Source organism: Centrocercus urophasianus, unplaced genomic scaffold (assembly GCF_019232065.1).
Source record: "Centrocercus urophasianus isolate 14NV4802_14NV808 unplaced genomic scaffold, USGS_Curo_1.0 seq_25, whole genome shotgun sequence".
Taxonomy (NCBI): domain Eukaryota; kingdom Metazoa; phylum Chordata; class Aves; order Galliformes; family Phasianidae; genus Centrocercus; species Centrocercus urophasianus.
The window spans coordinates 1,312,268-1,338,724 of record NW_024884811.1 but is presented as its reverse complement, the minus strand read 5'-3'; the positions used below and the strand labels follow the sequence as shown (position 1 = coordinate 1,338,724).

Genomic DNA, 26,457 nt, shown 5'->3' with positions numbered 1-26,457 from the left:
GTGAAATAGTAGTGGTTGGGTTGAAAGTGAGTCTACTGAAAATAGGTTTTTGGTTTATGTAGACTTAGTGCCTGGCCCAGTGTAACTGTTGCTTTCTGCAGCTATTAATCTGTTAAGGAGTGATTTAAAGCATGTACAAATTAGTTACTGTTAAAAGGAATGCCATGATCTAATTATGTTATTTCCTTCAGGGCTGAGACTAATTTTTGCCTTTTGTTTCACAGCCAACTTTTCACAGTTTGCCTTTGAATCTGTGGTTGCAATAGTGAACAGTCTCCATAACAGCAAAGACTTGAGCAAAGATCAGCATGGGAGGAACTGCCTCCTGGCATCATATGTCTACTATGTGTTTCGCCTGCCAGACCCCCAAAAGGAAGTGCCAAAACTAGGTAATATCATTGCAGTAATTGCAAAAAAAATCTTTTCTCTTTATACACACTACTCATCATGGTGCTTCTGAGTCATAGACAACTGGCCTTCAAAAGAGCAAATCAGAACTTCTTGTATACAGACTGCATAGTTTTCAAACGTAGCACTGCTTCAGCACATGAATCTTGTCTTAATCTACAGCAGACTGAAAAGAGTTGATAGGGGAAGAAAGAGCTACTGCAGCAGTGCTACTGTTGGGAAAGCCCTCAGTCTTGCACTACTGCAAGCATTGTCAGCTTGTCTGCTGCAGAATCCCAAAACATCTGTACCTTGTTATTCATTGCCTGTGTAATTTAACAGAGCAGCTGGCGATGAGATTCTTGTAAGCTCCTTGCTTTTCATGCTGCTGATGCTGTGCAGCACTGAGCAGAGCCGGCTCGAATCTCATGCTTCTCTCATATTACTATGTCCTTCAGTCTTAGTTCAAACATCTCCCCGTGGGCAGGTGCAGGGGGCAGTGCTGCTCTGACGGAGTCTCGTTATTACACATTTGGGCGCACTTCTGCAATGTCCGTCGGGAGTAAACTCCTGCAGAGCCGAGTGATAAGCTGCAGCAATCCTGACATCACGGTTACACAGTCAGCTGCTGATGAAGAGGTCAAAAACATCATGTCGTCCAAGGTAAGAGGGGGAAGTCAAGTATCTGAGATGTGTATGAGCCAAAACCAGGTCTAGGAAGCCAAGTTTTTTCTTTGAAGGCTGGACTTGCTTCTTGTGAACACAGTGTATGTATCACCAGAAACATTCACTCTGTCTAATTTGGCATGTACAAGTTACATTCTCTTTGCTAAATTCTGATGTATTTTTCAGTGAAGAAAATAAGAGGTAACATCTCTGACTGAGTTTCAGGTTTAGGCACTCCAGGAAGGATTTCCTTATTCAAGGTGCCCCAGTCTCCTGTTCATCCTGAGACCTAAGTTCTTTTTGCATTATTTCCTAAAGCATTCAGAGGGAGCTGATCTAGCTGTCACAGAATCAGTATCAAAAAAGATTGCCACTGTCTACAGTGGGAATAGGCTTGCTTTCTAAAAAGGGTGAAGAATTCTCGGGAAGGAAATAGATTTTCTAAAATACATTGATAATGTATTCTGGTTCCTTCTCATTCTTTTTATTGCTATTTTTTACTCACAGAGCCTGCTTAATGGTAAATTACTTCCAACTTTAAAAAAATAACGATTAGGCAACATACATAACAGCAATCCTGTGATGTGATACTGTCTATAGTACAGATGCTGTGAAGATTCTGTATAAAAGTCTTTCCAGATAATAAACTCAGCCACAGAGTGAAACACAAACTTCCTCTTTGTTATCCAGAACACATTTGTCACCAACAAATTGCAGATAGGACGGGAGGAACAAAGAAGCAGAATTTTGTTTCCTGCTGGGGCATCAAGTACTTGCTGGTATGCATCACCCTGAGTTCTTCTGAGAGCTTTTTGGGGATGGCTATGTTCAACTCACTGAGGGAAACAAAACCTTAGCAGGAGCAAAATCAGCAGGAACCTCTCACAGATGCAGGATTTTACCCCTGTGCAAGGAGGCTGCTCTGAGCTGCAACCCAGACAGATCTCATCAGCATCTCAGAACCATGTGTTCTTTCATTTTCTGTGTTATGTACATGGAATACTGCTTCTCAAGCAAGTTATTTGCAGAAACATTTTGAGGTTTTGGTTTTTTTTTTCCGCCATTGAATTATCAGATGGTTTAATTTCCTAAATTAAACCAGAGCTAGTAAGGTGCACAGAATTTGCCAGTCTGTTTCATTTCTTTGTATACATATTCACCCATAGCAATCTTTAATAATGTAGATTTGAACTTAGTATCTTCGTGAATTTCTGGTATGGTGTGTCCTAAGAAAATGAAAAAAGAAAAAACAGAAAATATCTCAGGGTGGGTTTCTGTTTGTTTGTTTTGTTTTGTTTTTTTCAAATTAATACGTAATTAGAACATTTGGTACTACAGCTTTATCACACTGATAAATTAAAAATGTATAATGCTTAGGCAACTACTGACATTTCACTGTCTTTTAATTAGTATCACTTTTAATGAAATAATTGCAGATACAAGTTAATTTAGGACATAGAACTACCTAATAAACCCTAATGACTGTTACCTTGAAAGGGTGAATTTTAGTTTCCAAAACACAGCTGTGGTGCTAAAATCGGGCACACGATGGCAGCGTTGGCATTTGTGGTCTCCTGCATCTGCCAAATTCAGGTGGTCTTTGGCCTCCTCTGGGGAAGGGAATTGAAGGGGAGAGGAGGGGAGAGAAAGACACATTAAAAATGTTTGGGTGATGTATAATCAGTGAATGTATAGATGTTATAATTAAGGGATATACCAGAGTTTGGCTAAGCAGGTTATTATACAAAAGAGAACAAATAGAAAGCTTATCCATGACCTGAGCTTGCTGTAAAACTCCAAAGGAGGGATCCCCAGAAAGAGATGCTTCCCTAGTGGTAGCCAGCTCTTAAATGGGTCTAGGAGAGGTACAGCCAGGCTCCAGCCCTTCCAGCAGCACAGGCGAATTGCCTTCACCTGTGCCCCTGTGGCTGACTCAGTGCTCCCTCGGGTGATCAATCAGAGGTTCAGGCCATGACTCAGTAGTTCCCATACAGGTGAACATCTGTATTTACCTTCCAAGAACACGCTGATTTGATTTTTAATCTGTTAATTAGCTTAGGCAATGCATTAATGTGTGTGTGTATTTCTTCTGGCCATTCTCCAGCCTGCAGATCACAGCTCCAGTCGGATGTCGTTTTACATTGAAGGAACAAATGACACGCCAGGTGTATGTGCAAACCCAAGACCATCCAGTAAAAAGGTAGCCTACTACTGAGTGTGAGAGTGATAGACTAACAGAACCTGTAGCCTCCATGAGCCGTGCTTGTAATTAGCATGAAATGAGGAGAGGGAGAACAAAATAACAACCAGTTTTATTGAACAGGGAGTTTGTGATGGAATGTTAAATCTATGGATCAATATTGCCCAAACATTTCTGACTCTGCTCTGAAATGTTTAGATTCTTTTTCTGGGGCAGATTTAGACAAGTAGCAGCCTGCCTGTATCCTTCCTTTGCTCTCTTTCTCGGGGTACTAAGACCTCTATGTTTTTTTCAGTGCTGTTTCGCTGTGGATGCCTGCCTTTACATGTTGCAGTAAATTGCATTCAGATATATTTACCATTTCTTTCTTCTGTATGAAATATTTTACTTTCCCCTTTTTTGTAGCATGTAGAATCAATTAATTCCTCTTTATTCTGAGTCTGTATTCCCAAACAGCTTTTTAACAATGTAAAACATATCATAGCAGATAGTTAACTCCTTCAGAGCTGTATCTTGTGCTTGGCATTGAGGAGGCTTTAGGTAAAGAAATGGGAGAGAAAATCTACGGTGGGCAGTATAGAATCCATGTTGCAGTTGAGAGGCACTTCTTTCTTATTTCTGTTTATTGATTTGAGTTAGGCCAAAAAACATAAGGGTTTATACCCAATCTAAATCTTGGCTAGATTTGTGTGTCCTATTGAATTTGAATAGGCTTAGAGATTTCACTGGCTTTATTGTTTCTATCAGGAACAGAGAATAGATATTACAATATGTGGTTAGTCCAGATTTGAGTTTTCTCCAAGTTTAGGTCACTGGGACTAGGAGTCTTGTGGTTGCACATCACTGCAAAGAGTATAGTCTCTAACTACACACTTCTTGCAAACTCCACTGTGATTGTTGCTGTGGCCTTCTCTCCCACCACAGAAATAATCCTGTGTGTTCTCTCAAAAACACAAATGTGCTAAGCAGAAGCTCTCAGGAGGAGCATGTGTCTGTTCACTGTCAGGCATACAGCCAATAATCTGAGGATAGACCAATGGCATTTTCCAGCTTAGGTGTTCAGGGTTCTGGATCCACAGCAGAATGAGTCTTAAAGCCCATAGTGCTATTCCTTATGTGTCATTTTTGTCAGATCCACTTTTTTCCTACAAGGTGTTCCTGTCTAGCTGTTCACTCTCCATTATGGGGGCTGTCAAAGATGCAGGTGCTGGGAATTGGTTGAAAATGAAAGATGTGTTGGGTGAAAGACTATTTCTGAACACTCTGTGTTTATTATTTAGCATTTCCATGAGGAGCTGGCACTGCAGATGGTGGTCAGCACGGGTATGGTGAGAGAGGCTGTCTTCAAATATGCCTGGTTCTTCTTTGAGCTCCTGGTAAGATTTATCAGTGATGTTTTGTGGCAAGTTGATGGTGAAATGCAAACACAGATTTTGTTGGACTATAATGTCTTCAGCTAACTAACCCCACTGTGATAGGTTCCAGATAATGGAAGCAAAACCGAAAGATTCTGTATATTCACCCCCATTTCTTACTGAGAGCCTGTGACAGTTAAATCCTGCATCAGCTATCTGCACAGTGGTCCATAGCTTGCAGAAGTCTGGGTGACAGATGTCAAAGTGAGCTGTTCCCTCCTTTTCAGCTCCTATTTCTTCCCCTTTGTTAATAACATGTGCAGTAGCAAGGCTACCCAAGGTCAGTGTCACAGAGCCCTGAGGTGACTGATGTCACTGCAAGTTTTGTTGACGTACTGGTTTCCACTGGAAGCAGATACGCAACACAGGAGATCAAGGAGTAGGAATTAATTCCAGAAATGTCCTTCCCTGAACGTCATCAGAAAGAACAGAAGGTACAAGCAGCAAGGATGGGGTGAGGGTGAACTGAGCCACAATATGAACATGACAGAACTACCTGTGTTCAAGCCCTAGGCTCTCTGGTGCCTTTGACAAAAAAGGTAGGATTTATCAAGGGACTCTAAGAAAGGTGAGAGTGACTGTGTTGGGGGAAAAACAGGTGGGAACTCTTACTCCATGGACTAACATAGAGAAGAGTTTTATCTCCATTTTGTTATATTTTTCTCTTTTTTCTTTATTGCTTTGCAGATAAAGAGCATGGCTCAGTATGTTCACAGTATAGAGAAGCAAGACGTACGAAGAAGCCGGTTCTCTGACCGTTTCAAAGATGATATTACCGCTATAGTTAACGTGGTTACTTCTGAGATTGCTGCACTTCTAGTCAAACCCCAGAAGGTAAAAGCACGAAAAAAAAGCACTGTGGATTCTCACTGTTCACACCACATCACACTGAGCTTTATTTAATTACATTGTACTTTCAGGACCATCACTGGAATTAGGCTGAAACTGACGCTATAATGTTGCAGAGATCATAAGTGAGAGCTGTAAGGGATAGTCCTGTGCCTTCTTAGCAGAGAGTTTGTTTTTATTCAGAGGAAGGCACGTGTGAGAGGGAATTACCTTTCTCTGAGATAGGAAAGACTGAACTCTGTCTTTCAGTCGCTGTGCTGTGTGCTGCCTTATGTCAGATTGGCTAGGGCATCAGGCTGCACCCATGTGTAGCATATTCCTTTAATCTCCTTCTCCTATTACACTCACTCCTACTGCACAGCATTTTTCCCTACGTTTGACTTCCATGACTGCAAAGTCAGTGTTCTTCCTGCAAAACCCAACCATGAGATACTTAACCCCAGATCGCTCTGAAGACACACTGGCCACATGAAACTCAAAGACAAGAGATAAACACTAAACCGTATGTAGTTCTTTCTCCTAGCATATTTTAACAAGTTTCATTGGCATAATTGATTATAAAGCTGAAAATGTTATGAAATGTAATTTATATTTCAACATCAGTTAACTGATGTCACTTTTGCTATTCCCCAGAACATAAAATAAAGGCAGTTTATGTGTCTGCACCTATGTGCTGTTGCAGCCAGCATTATTTTCATACCCCAGGGCTGCCAGAGGCACTGCACATGCGGGGCAGTGTGTTCTATCATAGGGTAGCTGGGCTGGAGAGCTGACCTGCCCAATCACTGCTCAGTCAGCATGGCTCTTAGTCCAGTTCTCCACCTGTGGCTAGGTGTTGTGTCAGAAAACTGAAACTGTTGAAGAGCCACAACCAGACAACTGAGGACAAGAAATGGCAGAAGTCACCATTACTGTCAACCAAAAAGTTGTTTCTAAAGCTTCATCCTTTTCTTCATCGTTTGATGAAGAAAAGATGCTTCTGTGATGTCTACATGCACAGAAAACATTTCCATAGAAATTTTCACATGAGTGAATATATTGTGTGAAAAAAATGTGCTACATTAAAAATGTTTTAACAGATCTGTAGGTTTTGCTAAGAGATTAATATTTTATGCTTTCTTCATGAGAAACGTACAGGTTTTTATGGGCTGTTAATTCAATTCAGTTTTGATGGAGTGAGTAGGTAGAGTCTAACTATGTGTGAAAATTCTGCTGCAATGTTTTCAGAATTAAGGTCATTGACTAGTTGTACAGAACAGCAGGATGTGACACCTGTCTACGTTTTAAATCCACAAAGTAATATTCTGTATGTTTCAATACATGGTTGATCATGTAACATTGTCCTGAGGTTCTGCAGCTACTGGCCTACTGTAGACTACTCTGTAAGCTGGTGGAAAGCTGGTTGTTTTTTTTTTTTTCAGCACAGCAGAAAATTACTTTGCTATGTAAATTCTAGATCATAGATTTTATATGGATTCTATATTCTGTACGTGTATAAATATATTCTTGAATGGCTATAGCAACAAAAAGGTTGAAGAATCAAAAATGAAGTCATAAATACCCTGAGGTGCTGCACACCTGCTCTCACTTGCCAGAGACACCGATAGCATTTTTATCAATCATCTCCCTTGTCTGTCTTGAGCGAACTCACCTGACAGCACTGAGGGGTGTGCAGACCCCTCAGGCACATCCACAAATTCTTCTTGGTCAAGGACATGATATTGTCAAGCTGTTATAGTTTGATTTGGTATGTCTGAAATAGCCTTCTTTTAGAGGATACTTGGAGTTCTTTGTGTGTCTCTAGTAATCAGACCGTTTGTAAATACAAAGGAGTTGAGTTGCCCACAGATTTGTCATACTGATATTTTTATCTGATATTATGAAATTTGTAAATGAAACAGTTGGCATTCCATCAGTAGAGCTACGGCAGATTTTTAATAATATTAAATCTAATCTAAGACTAATATCTGAAGACAGTATTTTATGTTGAACACCTAAACAATTTTCAATAGTGTTAGAAGTGGAGGGCAGGGGAGAGGGGCACATAAAAGTTTGGAGCCCACAGGAAGTTCAGAAAAGCTCTCAAATTTGATTTCAGTTGTTATCTGCACAAAGATTTGCAAAGATAAGCTTGGTCATTCTCCTGTTCCATTTCTTTCATTCTCCTGTTCCATTTCTTCTCCAAAAGCAGTGACTGTTGAAATAATACACATAATTTTAACAAGGTCATGTAAATTAGAGAAGTTAAACAGTCTTGTCCTCTCTGTTCCACATTTCTGGAAACTGTCCCCTACACTATTTTTTTGTTCTAATTGATACTAAGAAGTTCTTCACTTTAATGTGAGTTTTATAAATTGTAAGTGCAATTTTACCCCCCTCCCCGTTTTTATTGATTTATTTGTTTGTTTGTTTTAAGGAAAGTGAACAAGCAGAAAAAATTAACATCAGCCTGGCATTTTTCCTGTATGATCTTCTTTCTTTAATGGACCGAGGATTTGTGTTTAATCTCATCAAACATTACTGTAATCAGGTAGGCATTATGCATGATTGGGATTGTATTGGGCTTATGGCCAGTCTTGTATTCTGTTCTCTTTGATTCATTTATCCATCAAGATCCTCTGAGTTGTATTAAAGAGTAAGGTAAATAGCTTATTTCCTTCTGCATATACAGAGACTTTACACCTCTTTTGGTCTGTGGTCTGCAGAAAATAATTTGAGTGGAGGTTAGGGTTTTTTTACAAATGCCATACCTTACACTGCACTGCAGAGCATCCGTAGAGACACTTTTCTTGCCTTTCTTTTTTATGTCTCTTAGCATCAGTCTTTGGATCCTCAAAGTCTGCACATCACAGATTAAAGAGCTTTTGCACTCTCACAAAATACTGCTGTTATAGGCAGCATTTAGATTTGGGGTGTTTGATCAAAATGATCCACCTTCGTCTTACTACTTTACAAGCCTCCAAAAATTAAAAATAAATTATGTTTGCGAGGCTGTAGCATGAAATAATTGTTGTATTCAAGATGGAAAGCTTTCCTTTTTTCTTGTGAGCCAATATACCTGTTGTGGCTTTTCATTGAAAACAAGCAAAGCTGTCACCTAATGGTACATAGGAGAATTCGAAGGTATCTGCTACCATCATTTCCTATAGTATGTGCAAAACCCTATTAATGTTAATGTCAGTGTTACTGTGAAGGGAGATCAGAAGACTACTTGTTCTGTGTTCACTAACCTGACTTTCAGTGAATTTGTCGCAGACTCAGCAAAGTTTTGTTTGTTTATAATCCCAGTGTTATGCAATATTATTGTATTGTATTGATTCTTTCTTGGGAAGCTGGCAAGTGAGCCATAGAGGAGAAAAGACACTACCACTGCCAAACAAAGAGCAATCAGTGGATGGAAAACAGCTAGGTACAGGGAACCATGGAGCATTTTAAGGCATGCTCGGATATTTGGCTATATTTTTTAAATTGACTGATTCTATTTCAGGAAACAGGATGCAGGATATTTCGCTGCATGATAATTTAAATAGCAAATACCAGTAACAAGGCACTTTCATTTGTTTCTCTAGCTCTCAAACAAGCTGAATTCTCTTTCCACCCTGATTTCCATGAGACTGGAGTTCCTGAGAATTCTCTGCAGCCATGAGCATTACCTGAATCTAAACCTCTTCTTCATGACCTCGGCCTCTACTCCAGCATCTCCTTCACCCTCTTTGTCCTCACAGGTAGGCATCCATCAGCCCAATATTAGGTGGTCTTCACCTGAAGAATGCATGTAGAGAAAGACTTCTGTTGCTCTGTATTCCTCTGCTTCAGTTAGAGTTAATGAGCCATCACTACATCAGGGAGAAAAGAGGGAAAACATTAAAAACTAAAGGACCACTACTGCAAAACTGAACCTACACAAGTTAAAGCTTAACGTAGCACAAGTATGCTTGTGGTAATGCTTCAGTAGACCCCTCTAGAAACATGTAAGAAGAAAACAGTTGTTCATGCAGACATAAAAAATCTAAAAAGAACATGGCTGTGAAGGTACAGAGTTCATTTACAGGCATGCCATAGGCACACAGCCGCTAGTACATATTTCAGTACCAGTGTGTATTTTGGAGAGCTAAGGCATATGGCAGCACACAGCAAACTTTCAGTGCTTTTGCCTTCTAGCAGAAGTTCTCAAGTAGATGAAAATGCTATAACTATATGAATTAGTGACAAAACCACTGGAATTTTCAATATTCTGAATGATGTATTGCTGTTGAGCATAGTGTTCTTCAGAGCAGGAGTATCACTCTTTCCAATTCAAATATAAACGTTCTTTTCTTGGGATCCTCTCCTCCCCAGTGGCACAGCTGATGCTATTACTTTGCCTGTAGTTTCTCTGAGCAATTCAAAATTTGTGGTTTTTGAACCATGAATTTCAAATGAACTTTGAAATGTTCAAATGTTCAAAATTCAAAGTAAATTTTGAACCAAAATTCCAGTGGAACAATTCAGATTCATATCTCCCTTTTTAAGTGATACTTGAAAAGTGCCAAAGAATTAGTTATATGCTAAGATCTGCTATGTCACATACCTCAAGGGTTCTGACAGGTCAATAATTGTAATTAATATTTTCTTAAAACTTTTCTTGGTCTTGAAAGCAAAGCGTGAAGGTCCCATAATCAGTTTTTCACAATGTTCTGCTTAACTCTCATGCTAGATTTCAAAGAGCTACAAACAGAACTCCTCTGCTATGTGGGGAGACAGAAATCTTCCAACTGGTTCTAGCAGGTCAGAGCTGGATCATTCCTTCCTTGAAGCAACACCAACTCTTCTCCTTTAGGAGTAACATGTGAAGTGCAACTGCGGCAAATAAATAAGCCTTTGAAGCCCTTGCATGATTTAATACAGTCACTGACCACCCTTGCAGTAATTCTGATCTGTCTGCAAGAGTGCTACGGAGGAAATGTTAGATTTTCAATAAGAAATGTGGCCTTTCAAATAAATCTTTTGGAATTTGTGGAGAGAAGCCAAATTCACTTACGTGGATGCTCTGCCCCTTACTTTTCAGAAACAAAGTGCATTCTGCTCAAGTTTAGAATGGGAGCAGGTTAAGCTAGGTCAGTGTAGGGCAGCTCAGAGATGTAGGCTTCATTTGAAACAATATGCTGGAAGACACCTTTCACAGTATGGTATACTACTACTTCATGTGTCTGGGTTTTGGGACTATTTCTTTGTGACTGACACAAATACTGGGAGAGAATATTAAACAATATAAATTAAAGGCAAATTTCAGACTTATAAACTCCAGTAGCTTCACTGGGGAGTGGAGTCTAAGAGTTATGTTCACCAGATCAAGGTACAAAAACATTCCAGATGACCTGTGGCACCTATGATTGGAGAAGCTAAGAAGTTCACAACACGCATATAGCAGCAACTTTCCATTCCTGGACTAGCTGTATATCAGCCATAGCCGTAAGTTATAGCAGTTTGAAGGTTGCTTTAAATTATGCCAGCTGCCAGCAAGCTCAGCCAAAATTTTCCAGAGCAAAAGGAAACACGGTTCATACACCCTTCCTCACATTACCTCCATGGTAGACATTATAGGAGCTTAATAATGCAGCACTTTTGATGCCCAAAGTCCCCCTTCTATGAGGGGCAACCTCATCAGCTTTGCAACAGTAAGAATGACGCAGAATTCTAAACATGGGGAAAACTCTGACTTTGTCTCCTATCCAAACTGACGATACAGGGTAGGAATTTTACATCTCAAATAGCTTTAAATGAATTGTTTGGACAGAATGGAAAGGATGAGGTTGCATCCTAGAAAGCAATTCATTTGAAAATTGATGCTTTTTATTTCACACACTGATGTGTTCCTCCGTACTTCTTTCAATGCCTGAAATCAGGTTTCCTCTGGTAAGGGTACTTTGTTACCTGCTTAGATTGTCCTTACAACATCTTTAAGAACGTTTGTTTCACTTTTGTTTACTTTTTTTACATCCTATTCTTCTGCAGAACTCTAGCTCCTGCTCCAGCTTCCAGGACCAGAAAATTGCTGGTATGTTTGACCTCTCATCAGAATACCGTCAGCAGCACTTTCTGACTGGGTTACTCTTTACAGAGTTGGCAGCAGCACTGGACGCAGACTGTGAGGGGTGAGTATCCAAATCTGCAGATTGTAGAATGTGACCATGTGAGCAGCAATGTACTGTTGGTATGGTTATAGTTTAACTCTAGGGTTAATCATGTTTCCCATAAATGTAACCAAAATCACTTAACGTATCATGACAGTGCTGGCTGGCATTATCAGAAAGAATATTTTCTGTCTTTGGCACCGAGTCTAAGAGTCCTGCAAAGCTTCTTCAGTGTTGCCTCCATAAGGAATTACTTCTGCATGAACCTTCATGAAAGTTCATATAGAAATGTAGTGGATGTTGAAAAATGTCAATCACACCGAGTTGTGATGTAGACTGATTCTGAGGAAAAGGGAAGCGAAAGAATGGTCTTTGCCATCTTTTTCAATGAGTCACTCTAAAACAGCTTTATTGCAGTATGTTGTTACTGAGTAAAATAGTACTATTTGCTGCAGTGGCATTGGCTAAATAGAGATCAGAGCTCAAAATTTTTATCACTCTTCTCTCTCAAACACCACTGTCTTTTAGCCTAAGAGCTTAGCCTAACTTTGTACAGTGTGTGATGCTTTTCTTTAAGCATCTCTCTTTGCCATACTGATTTTTTCACGGCTGCTTGTTGATTCATGCTATGGCCATGTGAGACAGCTGTCTTTTGCAGGGAACATGGATCTCTGCTCTGAGTGGAAGACACTATCTAATGACTATCGGTGTATTAATTTCCTTTTCCCATGTCCACCTTGTTTCTTAAATCTTTCATCTACAAATAATTTGTGCATGACCCATTATTGGAGCTCATGGCAATTTTTTTGTGTTAACAGGATTAGTAAGGTGCAAAGAAAAGCAGTCAGTGCTATCCTTAGCCTGCTGAGTTCCCATGACCTAGACCCACGTTGTTCCAAAAAAGAGATGAAGATTAAAATTGCTGCTCTCTACCTCCCTTTGGTTGGTATAATTTTGGATTCACTGCCACAGCTCCATGACTTTACAAGTAAGACCTTTATTCCTTTGTCTTTTTCAGCCTTAGAGTAACTTGTCTAAAACAACCTGACTTAAAGAATTTGCCTTAAGTACTGAAATTCTGCCACAGTCTAGCAGGCACAGTATTTCTTTATTTCCAGATAACTGGATTGTTTAAAGAAGGGAAAATATCTAGCGTCCTTACTTACCAAACAAATAGATATACCCAGTGGTATGTCTATGGGATCTTGCAAAAAAAAAGCAGTCTTGAAAGAAAAACTAAGATATAGATAGGCTTCACAGACAGTGAGGAAGAAAACAAGAATGACGTGGGCATTGTGTTACATTACAATTAAAGAAATTGGACTGTATTCCTTCCATATTTCTCTCTTGCTCCTCAGGGCTGTTAACTTGACACTGAAGTTGTCAGAATTCACCTCAGGTGAATGTAGTCATCACTCAGAAAATATATTTCTGTCACCTACTATAACTTTAAACTTCGTTCTCTGTTATTAAGCCTTTTTAAACTAAGCTGTTGATTTTTTTTTTTCTATAAATGTGTTCATATGAAACTGCTGAAAATAGCAATTTGACCTTCTATGTGAGAAATAATAAATCTTTGCTACTTGTAAAATTGCATTTTACTTTTATTTTAAAAATTAAAGACCATAGAAAAAGAGGTATAATCTTTGCAGAATATACTTTTGTCCCTGGCTCTGAAAATGTTTTTCATTTTGATATCTGGACAAGAGCTTAGTGTTATGAATGTATTATTGAGCTCTTTCAGTCTGATAGCATGAAAGCATTTATTGTGCATAATGTAAGTAAATCTCACCACATTCTTCTAATGTAAGTATTATCCTTATGCCACAGACTAAAGAAGTCCATGTCTACCAGTATGGCTAGTTTTTAAAGTTTTTTTTTTTTTAAATATCTGCAGTATCTAAGGTTGTTGACCTTGTTCTGAACACTCAGGGATTGGCTCGTCAGTCAGTTTGCCTGAAAACTGCATCTTGGAAAGCATAAATGGACACTCAGAATATAATGAGATTTTTACAAAGCTTTTATGAACCAGTGGATTCACTGAAATTGATTTCAAGAACTAGCACCGAGTAGAAGCAAGCAGCTGCCTAAAATGAAAATTGTCCTTTAACTTGAAGGCAGTTGCGGCTCTGTCAGGTGTTAGCAGACTTAAATTGCTTGCCAAATTTCCCCAGGCCTGTGCATGGCTTTCATGTTGATCCTTTCATCTGGAATTGACTGAAAGCGGACATTTCTTTCTAAGTATTGTGAAGTTCTGGTTTAGCTTTGAACTTCAGAGCCAGCCTCATGTTTGCTACTGCTTTTGCTTTTAATTCAGCTTCCATAAATACCTGAAGGTTGCTGGGCACAGCTCCTTTCTCCATATTTATTTGAACAATTTGACAGTTTTTACAGATGATTCCTGTCTTGCCATTGCTGTAATTTCTGCTGTTCAATAAAAATAAAGTCTCAGGAATGGAGGTGCCGATCATTTTGTTAGATAACAGCTCAGTGGAAGACTGTGAAATGTGAGCAGCAACAACCCAATTGCTGGATGTTCTAAATCTAGTTTCAGATGCCCGCAGCGGAAAGGGGCGCACAGGAAACCCAGAAGAAGAACAGGAATCTGCAGGTGCAATCAATCAGAATGTGGCACTTGCTATTGCAGGGAATCAGTTCAACCTCAGGAGCTCAGGAACATCTTTGACATCCTTGGTATGTCCAGGGTTTTGCCAGACTCCTTTCTTGCATACGTTTTTATCTTTGCTTTCTCCTTCATATCCTTTCTTCTGACTAAGAATTGCATGCGCAAGAAACTGCTTTCTTGTTTCTGCTAGCCCCAGAAGAATGCCTCGTACTCCTACTGTCATCTTCTCCTTTAATCTTCAAATCTTCTAATTGCCTCCTCACCAGAAGTGATTCTACTTTTTCTCCAGTGTTTCTATTGCCATCTGCACACCCATCCTACTTACGCTTGCAGATCAGCAAATGCTGCTATAACTCCCCTACCATCTCCCTTTGACAGTGTCACCTAAATCCACGGATTTAGGGTGATTATAGGGTTCTTCTCCCTGTATCTCTTTCCTTATGATTGTTTCTATTTTCCACGCATTTTGGCTGATACAACTGGCAAAAGGGGAGCAAACAGTTATGGAATATTTTTTTAAATTATTCTAATGAACTTAAAGTACAGGCAACTAACAAACAAACAGGTTCTGTGCTTCCTTCTTTTTTCGTAAACATACAGCTAGTGCCTCTGTCATATACATATACATAGAGTGACGAAAACAAAATTACTATAACCTGGAAGAGATTAAACTTACAGAAAATCTGCCATGAGATTTGACTCAACTGAAATTTAAGTGACATTACTTCACTTGAATGTTCTTTCTATTCTTTTATCTTTGAACTGACTTTTACCTTATCTGTCTCCAGTCCTACAGACAGAGTGCCACATTAGGTCCTGACACTACTCGCAACCTTCTGATCTGTTTCCTCTGGATCATGAAAAATGCTGATCAGAATCTAATACAGAAATGGATTGCAGACCTTCCGTCCATGCAGCTAAACAGGATCTTAGACCTCCTTTTTGTTTGTGTTTCATGCTTTGAATACAAGGTAAGTGAAACTTGCCCTGGTTTTGTTGTCATGTTTTGTTGTTTTTTTTTCTTTCTAGCTGTCCAGAGGAATCTTGTTATTGACAAGTGTTAAATTAGCTCTTGTCTAATTATGCTACAAACAGACATATTAATTCAAAATGACTGAGACCAGCCTTCAAACAAAATGCAGCCGAAAACTTCTGAGGACATCTTACGAAGTTGGTTTGAAACGTATTACTTTTCCATGTTTAGAGGGTTTCACAGCTATTTTGGGTGGGGAATATATACTCAGTATATACTCAAGTCCAGTTTACTGATGCTTTTCAGTTGTGACTGAATGTAAATAATTGGTGCAGTAATTGCTGGAGCTATTCTCCTTATGTCCTACCCATTTCAAAGCAAGGTCCTAGTGGTGACACTTCATTTAAGGATTAGGTCTGGACATCAGGACTCTCTCTGATGGAGCTTGTCTGAAACAACCTCTGTGCACTTTAATTTCTCTCTCTACAGCACTGAGCTATATCACTATTTCTGATGAACATTACATACACTATCTTTCCTCATCTGGAACCTTTAAGAAGCATTTGTATGTTAGTCAATGATATTTATTGCTGTCTACCTGCTCTCCCAGTCTCTCCTGTTGTCTAAGGTTTGGGTGTTATAATCTGGGCTTGTGCTCAAAGCTGGAGGCATTGGTGTTGATTGCTTTGACTTCACTTTCAGGGCAAACAAAGTTCAGATAAAGTTAGCAACCAAGCACTCCAGAAGTCCAGAGACGTTAAAGCCAGATTAGAAGAGGCTTTGCTGAGAGGTGAAGGAGCCAGAGGAGAAATGATGAAGCGCTGCAGAATACCAGCTGGTACTTCATAGCACCTTTCCCCCATGACTTTTGAGAGGATATTGAAAGGTTTTAGACGTAACTGTGCTTGTTGGGTTTTATGCATGCTCCCAGTTCTCATCTCTATCTTTCTCTCCCACAGTCCTTTCCCTTGTAGGCTTTTGTTGTGGTTAAAAATATTGTTATGTTTCAATTATGCAATGTATAGCTGAGATTAAGAATATGAAGCCAACTAAGAGATTTTAATGAATTCTGAGAAATTGTTGTTAGTTTCTAATCAGAAACCATGTCAAACAATGTCAAAATTATCAGTGAGAGTAAATTGTTAATATCAAAAGATTTGTTTCATTTAATAAATAGAATTTTTATGCTTTGGTCTTAGAAGAAATCAATAAGTAAGCTGATGTTCAAAAAGTCTTAGATGAAAAAATAGTGGAGTCCTGTCCTTTCGTGTGCCCCTGTGCTTTAATCTCAGTAGTATATGTTGCACTTTCAGGGAATGACAGGTCAGCAGGACTAAATGAAAACCTGAGGTGGAGAAAGGAGCAGACTCACTGGCGGCAAGCAAATGAGAGACAAGATAAGTAAGTCATTTAATAAAGTTATTGCTTTTATTAGAACCAAGCTGTTCTTTTCTTTTCTTTTTTTTTAATGTTATGATCTTTCTCCTAAGATGGTTTTAGTACAAAATCAGCAGTGCCAATCCTTTTCCTCCTCTGTTAATGGAAAAGAAATAGAAAATGTGTATGTAGCAGAAAAATCCAACTGTTGCTGTGATGTAACAGAGATCAGAAATACTTGAATGAGATGTTTAGTTATCTATATTTTTTCCTTTTGATTATCAAAGTGAGAAATACTAGTCATTGGTACATGCATCATATATTCATATATATATCATCATGGCTTCCCATGACAGTTGCTTTGGTGTTGCTATCACACTTTGCTGTGTACAATACTGTGGTATAAGTTTCCCACATTAAATATGTTTGGCTGGATTTGACATCTTAGCTATGGCAAGTTGATTCTGTAGTGAACATTTTTTCTTGTTGCAGGCTGAAAGTTATGATATATCAATACATTTCACCTTTTGTGCACTATATAGTAATAGACATGTAAATGTCTAAATTTATGGGAAATGGTAATTTCAGGAAAGATTTGTGCTACTAATAGCATTTTCATATGATACATGGTACTCTTCTGTAAGTATTTAAGTTGTTGCTTTTCTCTAATGTGACCATGCATAGATCGTTGTCCACAGATACTTGCTTGAATTTTGTCTGTCTGACACACAGGCCACTGTGTGTTCTCACCACTCCAGCTGCTCTGAGTTCCCCCAGTATCCTTTAGCGTGTGTGAGTTTGAACTGGAACACTGGTTTGTGATCAGCTCAGCAACTGTGTTGTTGTCACCTAGCACGCAGCTGCAATTATCACATACTTTTTTTGAAAACAAAGATTGTTAATTTGGTATTTATCTGAACTTTAAAAGAATAATCCTTCTGCCCTCCATCCTAAGTTGGAAGAGGTGCAGATCCTGTGTGGATGTTCTTACTTTGCCTTGAAATCAGCTTGCTTCCTCTCAGTTTCAGTGTAGTCAGCGTAAACCGGCCTCATGCAGCAGCTCTATATTATTGTTAAATATAAATTTAATTAAAACTTAAATTAAATCTTCTAGTAAAACTCTGCATCTTGTCAAGGCCTTTCTGTTTTACCCTGTGTTCATCACTGTGGTAGGTGAGATCCTTTAGAGATCCCTTATGGATTTCTACAGCATATGTCCTGTAAGTAAGGTGTTTGCAGGTCACCTACATGACACAAAAACTTTGCAAATGTTGCCACTTAGCCTGCATCTCGTTGAAGCCAGCATGTTATGAGATGGTGACAAGCTGCAGTTACAAGCTATGTTTGGTGTCAGAAAGGATCCAGTCAGCATAGTTTATGTGCTAGCCTTGTGGCTGTTGGAAATGGTTCAGAAGGCTATGTCATTTGCCTAATTTGTTCCACTCTTACTCATAGTTAGCAATTCATGGCTTGATTGTAGCACCAGCTTTTTGGCAGCCCCTTCTTTTCTTCATTACTTTGAATTATTGTAGTTAATAACTGTGCTACTGTTCTTACTTTCTGTCCTGTCGCTTCCTGAAATTAAGAAGTTGTGCCCAAAAAGATGCTCCTTAATTCTCTGGTTTTCTTTTTGGGTGTGATTCCACTGAGAAGGGAAACAAACATAGCAGAACAGCTACAGATTTTGAATTCGTTCAGAAGTGTGTTTGTAAGTGTTCTTCCAGCCACAGAAAAATGATATTTAGCCTTAGAGCAGCTCAAATCTCAAATCCTATAAAGCTGCTTCAGCCATGCAGTGGGTCTTTTCAGAGTGGTTTAGGAGAAAGATTGGTATCAGCTCTCCTGGTTTGACGCTGTAGTTCTTAAGAAATGCCTCCAAACACTGTTGTTACTGTTTGCTCTTGAAGGATCATTCTGCATGTGTATTTTGCTTTTGTTTTGATAGTAGGTCATTCACCACCTGTGGAACTCCCTTCTTGGTCTAATTAGAACTCTTTTCTGCAGGACAAAAGCAGAGCTAGACCAAGAAGCTCTGGTCAGTGGAAACCTGGCAACTGAAGCTAACCTGATCATACTTGACATGCAAGAGAACATCATCCAGGTGGGAAACTGCAGTGCTGGCTTGGTATACTTTCTGCTTTCTCAGAAGGCAGTGGAAGCAAGCCTTTTGTATCTTAGGTGGTGCAAATTGTTTTAATTAAAGATCTACTGTAAGCTTGTATGAAGTCTTGGAGTGGTGAAGAAGGCAAGGGTGAATGAATCTAAAGACAAAATTACTTCCTTACACTGTTGTCACGAGCACTTTCTACTGTTAGGGCATGCCACTGTGAATAAAAGGGAAATCTAAACCCTTATCCTCCACAGATGTGTTTAAAAGCCATTTCAACTGTGTTACTATGATAGTGGAGTTTGGAGAGGATAAGGGAAGAAAAGTCTTCATTTTTATTAGCAATGTATTTTAAGACAGTAGTAATTTGGAACTAGGCTGATGGACAGCCTTAGGTCATACTTTGAGTGATCCTGTGAGACAAAAGTCGTTTAACCTTGACTCTCACAGAGTACTTAATGCAGGGAAAGATCTTCCACCTGCATGGTGTCCTTCTGAAAAGAGCTGTGTCCCCCTGTAGCAATGTAAAGAATTTAACTTGCAGGAGTCAAATGCAGCAACATTTCACAGGCTCTGACATCAATAGAACCATAACAATTGACTGTGCTGAGACAAGGTCTCCTGGCTTAAGAAAGCCACTCCAAATTCATAGGTATTGGAATAGTACTGTTGGAGCAACTTGTATTAATACATAATTAAGAGAGAACTTTGTTTTTCAAAACCTACTAGTTGCTAAGGATTTAGCTATTAGATCCTTGTAGTACTGGGCATCACTTTTACATGGCACCCATTATTGCAACTTGTATCCCTTTTGTCCAGGTTGTAGGTTTGACCCGAAGATACCAGTATGCTTGTCTAGCCCGTATGCCCAGAAATGCATGAGGGGAAAAAAGCTGGTGCATAGCCACCACACAGTCACTTCCCAATGCAGGGTGCATGAAAGATTAGACACAAAGCTGACGTGAGGAGCCTATGAAGACTGAAAAATATTGGAAACGTTTTCCTATCATCTTGTCACTACAAAACTGTTTTGAGTTCCCTTTGCAGTAGATGTTAAGAAATTAAAACAAACAAAAACCTGTGCTCTCCAAACTGTTGGATGCATCTATTGGATGGGAGAGCAGAACATCCAATTCCTACGTGCAAGTTCACTGGGGAATTACCTCGTGCAGTTATTGTTGTTTTTCTCCTTCGTGTATAGGCAAGCTTTGCAGCAGAATGCAGAGACAATCTTTTGGGAGGAGTTTTGAAGGTCCTGGTAAATTCTCTTGGCTGTGATCAGAGTACCACTTACCTGACTCACTGCTTTGCTACACTCAGAGCACTCATTTGTAAGGTATGCTTTTGACATGGTTCTGTTTCCGTGCTTCCAGATGTTGTTAGAGCAGCATTTCTATAGCAGAACTGTAGGTAATCACTCACCATTTTTCCCATGGCGTTTGTTAAGTATGTTTAACAGGTGTAAATACTAACGCCTAGATGGAGGGACTCCAGGAACTTCTCTAGCTGCTGTAAGATTAGCTCATTGACTGCATAAGGTGGGATGAATTAATCAGAACAACTTTGTGGCTGTGAGTTTGAGCAACTCACTCTTAAATACAGAAAAGTTACAAATAAAAAAGTATTAAAAAAATTACAACTAATTATTTCAAATTCATTCTGATTTTAATTAGGCATTTTAGTTCCAGGGAATGCACAGATACTGTAAAGAAATATCTGAATTACTATATAATCAAGACCAGTTTCCAATTCGAAATCTGGGAAAGAGCCATTCTCCTATGAAGAAAATTACTTCCACAACAGAAGAATCAGTGACATGTTTTTTTCACCTAAGCTATTCTAAAATGCAAATGGCAAATAGATACTCCTGTCCAGTTAATGCCTGTTTGCTGCTAAATGCAGATTGTCTGACAAAGCCTAATTACAGGGTAGATATCTGAGTAGTTATGAAACTCATAATTATGTTTTCATTGTACATCTTTGGGAGCTAACTACCAATTAAAATAATGAATTTTGTGAAGCAATTGTTACTCTTATTGAAGTAGATCTCCCAGTTAAGCTGATTCAGTTCTTCATTTTATGAAGCAATCATTGCAATTATTTGTATTGCACCTTAGGTATATACATGTTATTTTACAAACAAATGAAAATGATAGAACCCTACACTAGCAGGTTTGTAATATAAATTAGGTGTAAAACAGTGAGATAATTGAGTAAAGAAGGTCAGAGTCTGGGAAATAGGCCTGCAAATGGAAAATAGCCCAGAACTCTTCTCACCCATCTTTTATCAGTCCAACCTGTGCACGTATGACACTGGTGCAACACTTCTATGTACAGTGACAGTCTCTTAGGATAGGCATTCTGCTCCCTGGGTTTATTGTCTGGTAGATGCATGAAGACATTCTTCAAAAGAGGGTCTGTCATGAAAGATGGGCAACAGAATTTTTGTGGCACACTGTAGGAGGAAGAACATGCTGGAGGGCTGGGGAGGGGTAGGGCGTTGATGCAAAAAGCCACTAATTACTCCTTATGCACAAGGAAATATTTGCATGGTTCATCAACTGTTAGATATTCTGGAAATAGCAACTCTTCCTGCTTTTTAAGAATTTTGCAATGCTTTATCCTTTCAAAAACTCCTGAAGGCACCATGGGACTCCCTGAGAAAATTTTTGTTCTCCCTTTCCATGCTCTTTTTTTTTAGACAGAAAGACTGTTTTCAAACCCTTCTTCTCTTTGGAATAGTTTGGAAATGGAATCTGTAGAGGCACAGAAATCAGATGCCCATATTAAGGGTATAAAATGTTATTTGTATAAATTTTAGTCTTTGTCTGAACCCTGTGACTTTCATGCACTAAGCTCATGGTATTTTAATGGCCAGAAATGGTAGTACTGATTCTGTGATTCTGTGATTCTTACTGAATGGTATCTTCTGTGTCTCCTTTAGTTTGGAGATTTCCTGTTTGAAGAAGAGGTGGAACAGTGTGCTGACCTCTGTCAAAGAGTTCTCCATCACTGCAGCAGCAGCATAGACATTACACGGACTCAAGCCTGTGCTACTCTTTATCTCCTCATGAGATACAGCTTCAGCTCTACCAGTGTAAGATTTTGTCAGTAGCAAAGTGTTTCATGACAATTGAAACAGAAACTGAAGCTGTGGTAACAAACAGGAAGCATCTGCAGGTCAATATGTTGTGCTGTTTTGCACACTTGAACTGGAAGTGGTGTGAGAAGTGTAGAGAAAGAATTGTTTTAATCTTTGTTCAATGTTTTGTTTAGGAAAATGTGATTTTTTTCTGCAGTATCTATAAGTACATTTTCAAATGGAACATCATGGGGCTCTGATAGCAAGGGCTGTACGATAGATAAGCAACACTTTATTTTTCTTACAATTTTTTTTCCTTCTGTGTCAAAACTGCTTCTGACCAGTTCTATTCTAATGCAATTACAGCCTTAGTAGAATAACTGTACATTGTTACTAATGCAAATTTTTCACTTTCCCTTTCATGTCAAGGACTATAAACTAGGTCCAGATTTTACCTATGCACACAGAGCAAAATATATATTTTATTTGTGTAGATTCCAGATGTCCTAGCATGTAAATACATTCATTAGCATCATTTTCTCCCTAGTTCTCATTTTAAGAACCTTTAATAATAAGATATGGTGGATCTGCAGTAGGAGAGTAAGCCCCTGAAGCAAGTGTTACCATCAAGGTATGGTGCATCACCAGATGAAATCCTTGGAGGCCATTTACTTCATAGATATGTTTCCATAGTACTGCTGGCTCTCATTCTCTCTGAGTGGCTGATCTATATGCCTATTGGCCTGTCCTGAGGTGAAAAGGCTGGACGTGGCTCTGGGCAGCCTGGTCTAGTAGTTGGCAACACTGCACGTAACAGGGGTTGAAGCTAAAGGATCATTGTGCTCCTTTTCAACCAAAGACATTCTATGAAAAGAGAGAGCTGACTTCCTCTAGTTTCAAGCAACCATGGTCTTGCCTCGTAGCTCTGACATGCCAGAGTCCATGTGATTCTTGTTCACATGAGCAGCAACTTTAACCCACACAGTGTTGGCAGGTAAAAGTGGTTTGGTTTATGTAGGAGACAGAGATATGTGAACTGATATGATATGCATGGTGTATCATCTCTAATTTGTGGCTTTCTTTTCGTTCTTCTGAAAGAATTTTTCAAGAGTAAAGATGCAGGTAACCATGTCACTGGCTTCTTTGGTTGGCAAATCACCCGAGTTTAATGAGGAATTCCTTCGACGATCTTTACGAACTATCCTGGCCTATGCAGAGGAAGATGCAGACATGCAGGCAACTCCATTTCCCCTTCAGGTCAAATCTTTTGTAATATCTGTGGTTTGTATTAGAGCTTTCACATAGGAATGTGCTTGGAGCTAGTCCTAGAATCTCAGTCTTACTGAAGAATGAAAATAATGATGCAGGAATTATTGTCTGAGCTTATGTCTTATGCAACAATAAGCAGGACAGAAGTGGAAGACTCAGTTCTGTACCATTTGATTCACATTAGAGAAGGGTTATCTCTTGGCTTTGTAGAGAGCTTTCTCTTAGGCCCCAGCAAGGAACCATAAGAATTTCCCAGGGTAGAATTTGGTTAAGTATGTTATCTCGCAAGTAGCACTGTGGAGACATCTCTCTTCTTTTCAATTTACAATGCAGCAGTAGCAGTAATGAAAAACATTTCAGACAACTGCCAGGTGCTTTGCTGAAATTCAGTTTGTGCTGAAGACTTACAAAAGCATCTGATTTGTTACTAGATCACAGGAAGAACTAAATTGGCATGTAGTCTTGGAGTTTTTTGTTGTTTTTTTTGTTTGTTTGTTTTGTTTGTTTGTTTGCTTTATTCTTGATTTTTGATTTTGATTTGTGGTTGTTTTTTTCTTTTCATTCAGAAGTAAGCTGATCAAAGGTGTGTCCAGCTCATTTTGATTCATTAAAATGTATGAATAAAATTTGCTATGTCAGTAGTGTTTGCTGCATTGAATAGAATTGGAAAAACATGCCTAGTAGCAATTCAGCATCCTGCATTTCCTTCAGTAAGAGGGACTAAGTTTGACTAACATATCGTCTGTTGCAAGGACTGGTACTTTTCTAGAAAAGAAAAAATAAGTGCCTGAGAAATGCCTGTTCATCTTTGTATTACTGCAGGTAGAGGAGCTGCTGTGTAATCTGAACAGCATCCTGTCAGACACAGTGAAAATGAGGGAATTTCAGGAAGATCCAGAAATGCTCATGGACCTTATGTACAGGTGAATCCAGTTAGAATTGCTAGTGAGAAAATTCTGCACTGAGGTGAGCACAGGAACTGTGTGTGTCAGGGACAAGCTGAAGACAAATACTCTAGCTGTTCTATACGCTCCCACTTCTGACCTGACAGCTGACCTGTCATAGGGGACCCAGGTGGGACTGCTTATGTGGAGTCATGGCAGTAGGAAGGACTGGGAGGTCACTGGTGTGTATGGGCTTGAGCAAGGATGCAAGTCAGGAACTAACGATCACTGAAGGATCTTGGTTTCAGCATTTTTGCTTCCTCATAACTCCACTATTTCCTAGCTCCCCTTCTCTCGCTACTTCTTTTACCATGTGCTTAGTGAATCCTTCTTAGAGAATAAAGACAGAGGTGTCTGCTTCCATTCAGCCCATGTGGAGAACTACAGAGATCCTTTCTGTTATTTGAGAAGTCGTTCGCATCTCCTGTCTTCCCTGTGTCATTAGAATTGCCAAAGGGTACCAGACGTCACCCGACCTGAGACTGACTTGGCTGCAGAACATGGCAGAGAAGCACACCAAAAGGAAGTGCTACACAGAAGCAGCTATGTGCCTCGTCCACGCTGCTGCGCTGGTGGCAGAGTACCTCAGCATGCTTGAAGATCGCAGCTACCTCCCAGTGGGCAGCGTCAGCTTTCAGGTAAGAAGGGAATCCAAAGCTCTGACAGACTAGGATGACCTATCGTAGTTTGTGTATTTCTTCTTGTGTCAAGCTGAGTAGGAGTGGATGTACAGGTAGGAAAAGTTATGATGACAGAGGATCTATCACCACTTTTGATAGATCAGTCTGATTATTTATTACACTCACTGATGAAAACTAGTACTTAAGTGTCTAGCTGTAGCTTCTACTGCAGTCTTTGGATGCTGTAATCTCTTGTTTGTCGAAGAAAAACCCTCTATTATCATATATCTTTTCCTATGGTTGTTACTTAGTGATTGTGACAGATGGATCTTTCAGCCTTCTTTCTGATAAGCTAAGTAACTGGAGCTACTCTATTTTATTAATCACATTCTCCAATCCTGTAAGTGTCCTCCAGTTACGAAGCAGCATCTTTCTCAGGAGTAAATGGCACAATCACATTAGTTTATGCACAGTAAAAATGTCCTGCAAGATCTTCAAGTCTGGGAATTACCTTTTAGGTTATAGCTTCAAGGGCCCCACTGGTTTCTTTGGCCTTGTTGAGCTCCTTACTCAGTGATACACCGGCCTTTTCCAGAGAGATTTCTTGGATTATTTTTTGTTTGCTTGTTTGTTTGTTTCCCTCTTTGTTTTTTACACCCTATGAATTAAAATATAATTATCTGCTCTAAGAAATGGTTTGAAATGCAGGTATTCATTCACACTCAGCTTATCAGATATGCAGTTTTGATCATTCTTACCCAAACTTATTTTATGTGCAAACATAGTGATTTTATTCCTTTTTTTTTTTTTTTCCACATGTAAAATAGGTTTGGCTACACGCTTAGAGTATTCCTATGTGTTGATGCTTCTTTTCTATTCTATTTCTACTATTGTTGTCTAAAGCTTATGATGATCCCTTCTAAGACCATTTTTTATTTATACTGTTTGCTGCAATGATTTGGAATCATTCTAAGCAGTGAATAGAGTGCAGTACCAACTTACACACTGTATAGACATCTATTGTTTGGGCACTGTTGATGCCATCTGATTGTAGTCTTTTTAAATTAGAACCCAAGCTTCTATAGCCTGGTGTTGATTCAGATTAATTACTGTGTGTTTGAATTTTTTTTTAATTAAAATGTTGTATCAGTATTTCCATTATTTTGTCTGGAATGTGACTGATGAGCTGACAAGCCTACTACTTGCTGCTTATCTTGTTTACTTTTTTAAAAATGTAGTTCCCAAAAGAATTTTCCTGCTCTGGTACTTTTCCGATTTTCCGAAACATACAGAGGCTCAGTGTTAACTGCTAGAATACCCTCTTGCTTAGCTCATTCAAAGTGTTGAGGGGCACATTTTACAGTCCAGGTGGTTCAGGAAGGGCTAACACTAGTAGTACATTCATCATCCCTTGATATAGCCACAACATGTATGGTTTTTTCGCTTCAGAATAGTGGATGTGAATATTATTGAACCACTTGGAATTTTGCATTGTGTTTAGTATTCACAATTCCACCATAGCAATCAGGTCATTGACTAGCATTATTCTTTCATAATTCCTTTACTGCTAAACCAGCTGTGTGTACTTTTTTTTTTTTTTACTGTCTAACCTTCTGGCCATGGATTTATACTCCCGCATTCCTTGTTCTTTTGTTTCTCTTACCAGTTTTGCATACTTCCTAACTTCAAGCTTAAATTCACTATTTCTATTTTCTTCTTTTCTCCCTGCTTTTTTTGTACAATCATCATCTGGATACAGGTGGAATTCCTTATGAAAGGACTGCTCTCAGACAATCACAAATACTTGTAACACACGCACACACTTCATT

General features: G+C 39.1%; 1 protein-coding gene across 2 annotated transcripts in view; it reads left to right on the top strand.

Moving 5' to 3' along the window:
* DOCK8 (dedicator of cytokinesis 8) overlaps nt 1-26,457 on the top strand; it is a 90,915-nt gene that overhangs the window by 53,445 nt on the left and 11,013 nt on the right. For both annotated transcript variants that reach the window (XM_042825618.1, XM_042825619.1), the window contains 19 exons: nt 225-389; nt 875-1,050; nt 3,158-3,253; nt 4,534-4,629; nt 5,356-5,502; nt 7,934-8,047; nt 9,087-9,242; nt 11,512-11,651; nt 12,449-12,618; nt 14,179-14,324; nt 15,045-15,227; nt 15,932-16,067; nt 16,543-16,630; nt 18,611-18,707; nt 19,915-20,049; nt 21,658-21,810; nt 22,894-23,052; nt 23,887-23,987; nt 24,454-24,646. In XM_042825618.1, coding sequence (XP_042681552.1) covers nt 225-389; nt 875-1,050; nt 3,158-3,253; nt 4,534-4,629; nt 5,356-5,502; nt 7,934-8,047; nt 9,087-9,242; nt 11,512-11,651; nt 12,449-12,618; nt 14,179-14,324; nt 15,045-15,227; nt 15,932-16,067; nt 16,543-16,630; nt 18,611-18,707; nt 19,915-20,049; nt 21,658-21,810; nt 22,894-23,052; nt 23,887-23,987; nt 24,454-24,646 — 2,651 coding nt within the window. The remainder of the gene's footprint in view (nt 1-224; nt 390-874; nt 1,051-3,157; nt 3,254-4,533; nt 4,630-5,355; nt 5,503-7,933; nt 8,048-9,086; nt 9,243-11,511; nt 11,652-12,448; nt 12,619-14,178; nt 14,325-15,044; nt 15,228-15,931; nt 16,068-16,542; nt 16,631-18,610; nt 18,708-19,914; nt 20,050-21,657; nt 21,811-22,893; nt 23,053-23,886; nt 23,988-24,453; nt 24,647-26,457) is intronic.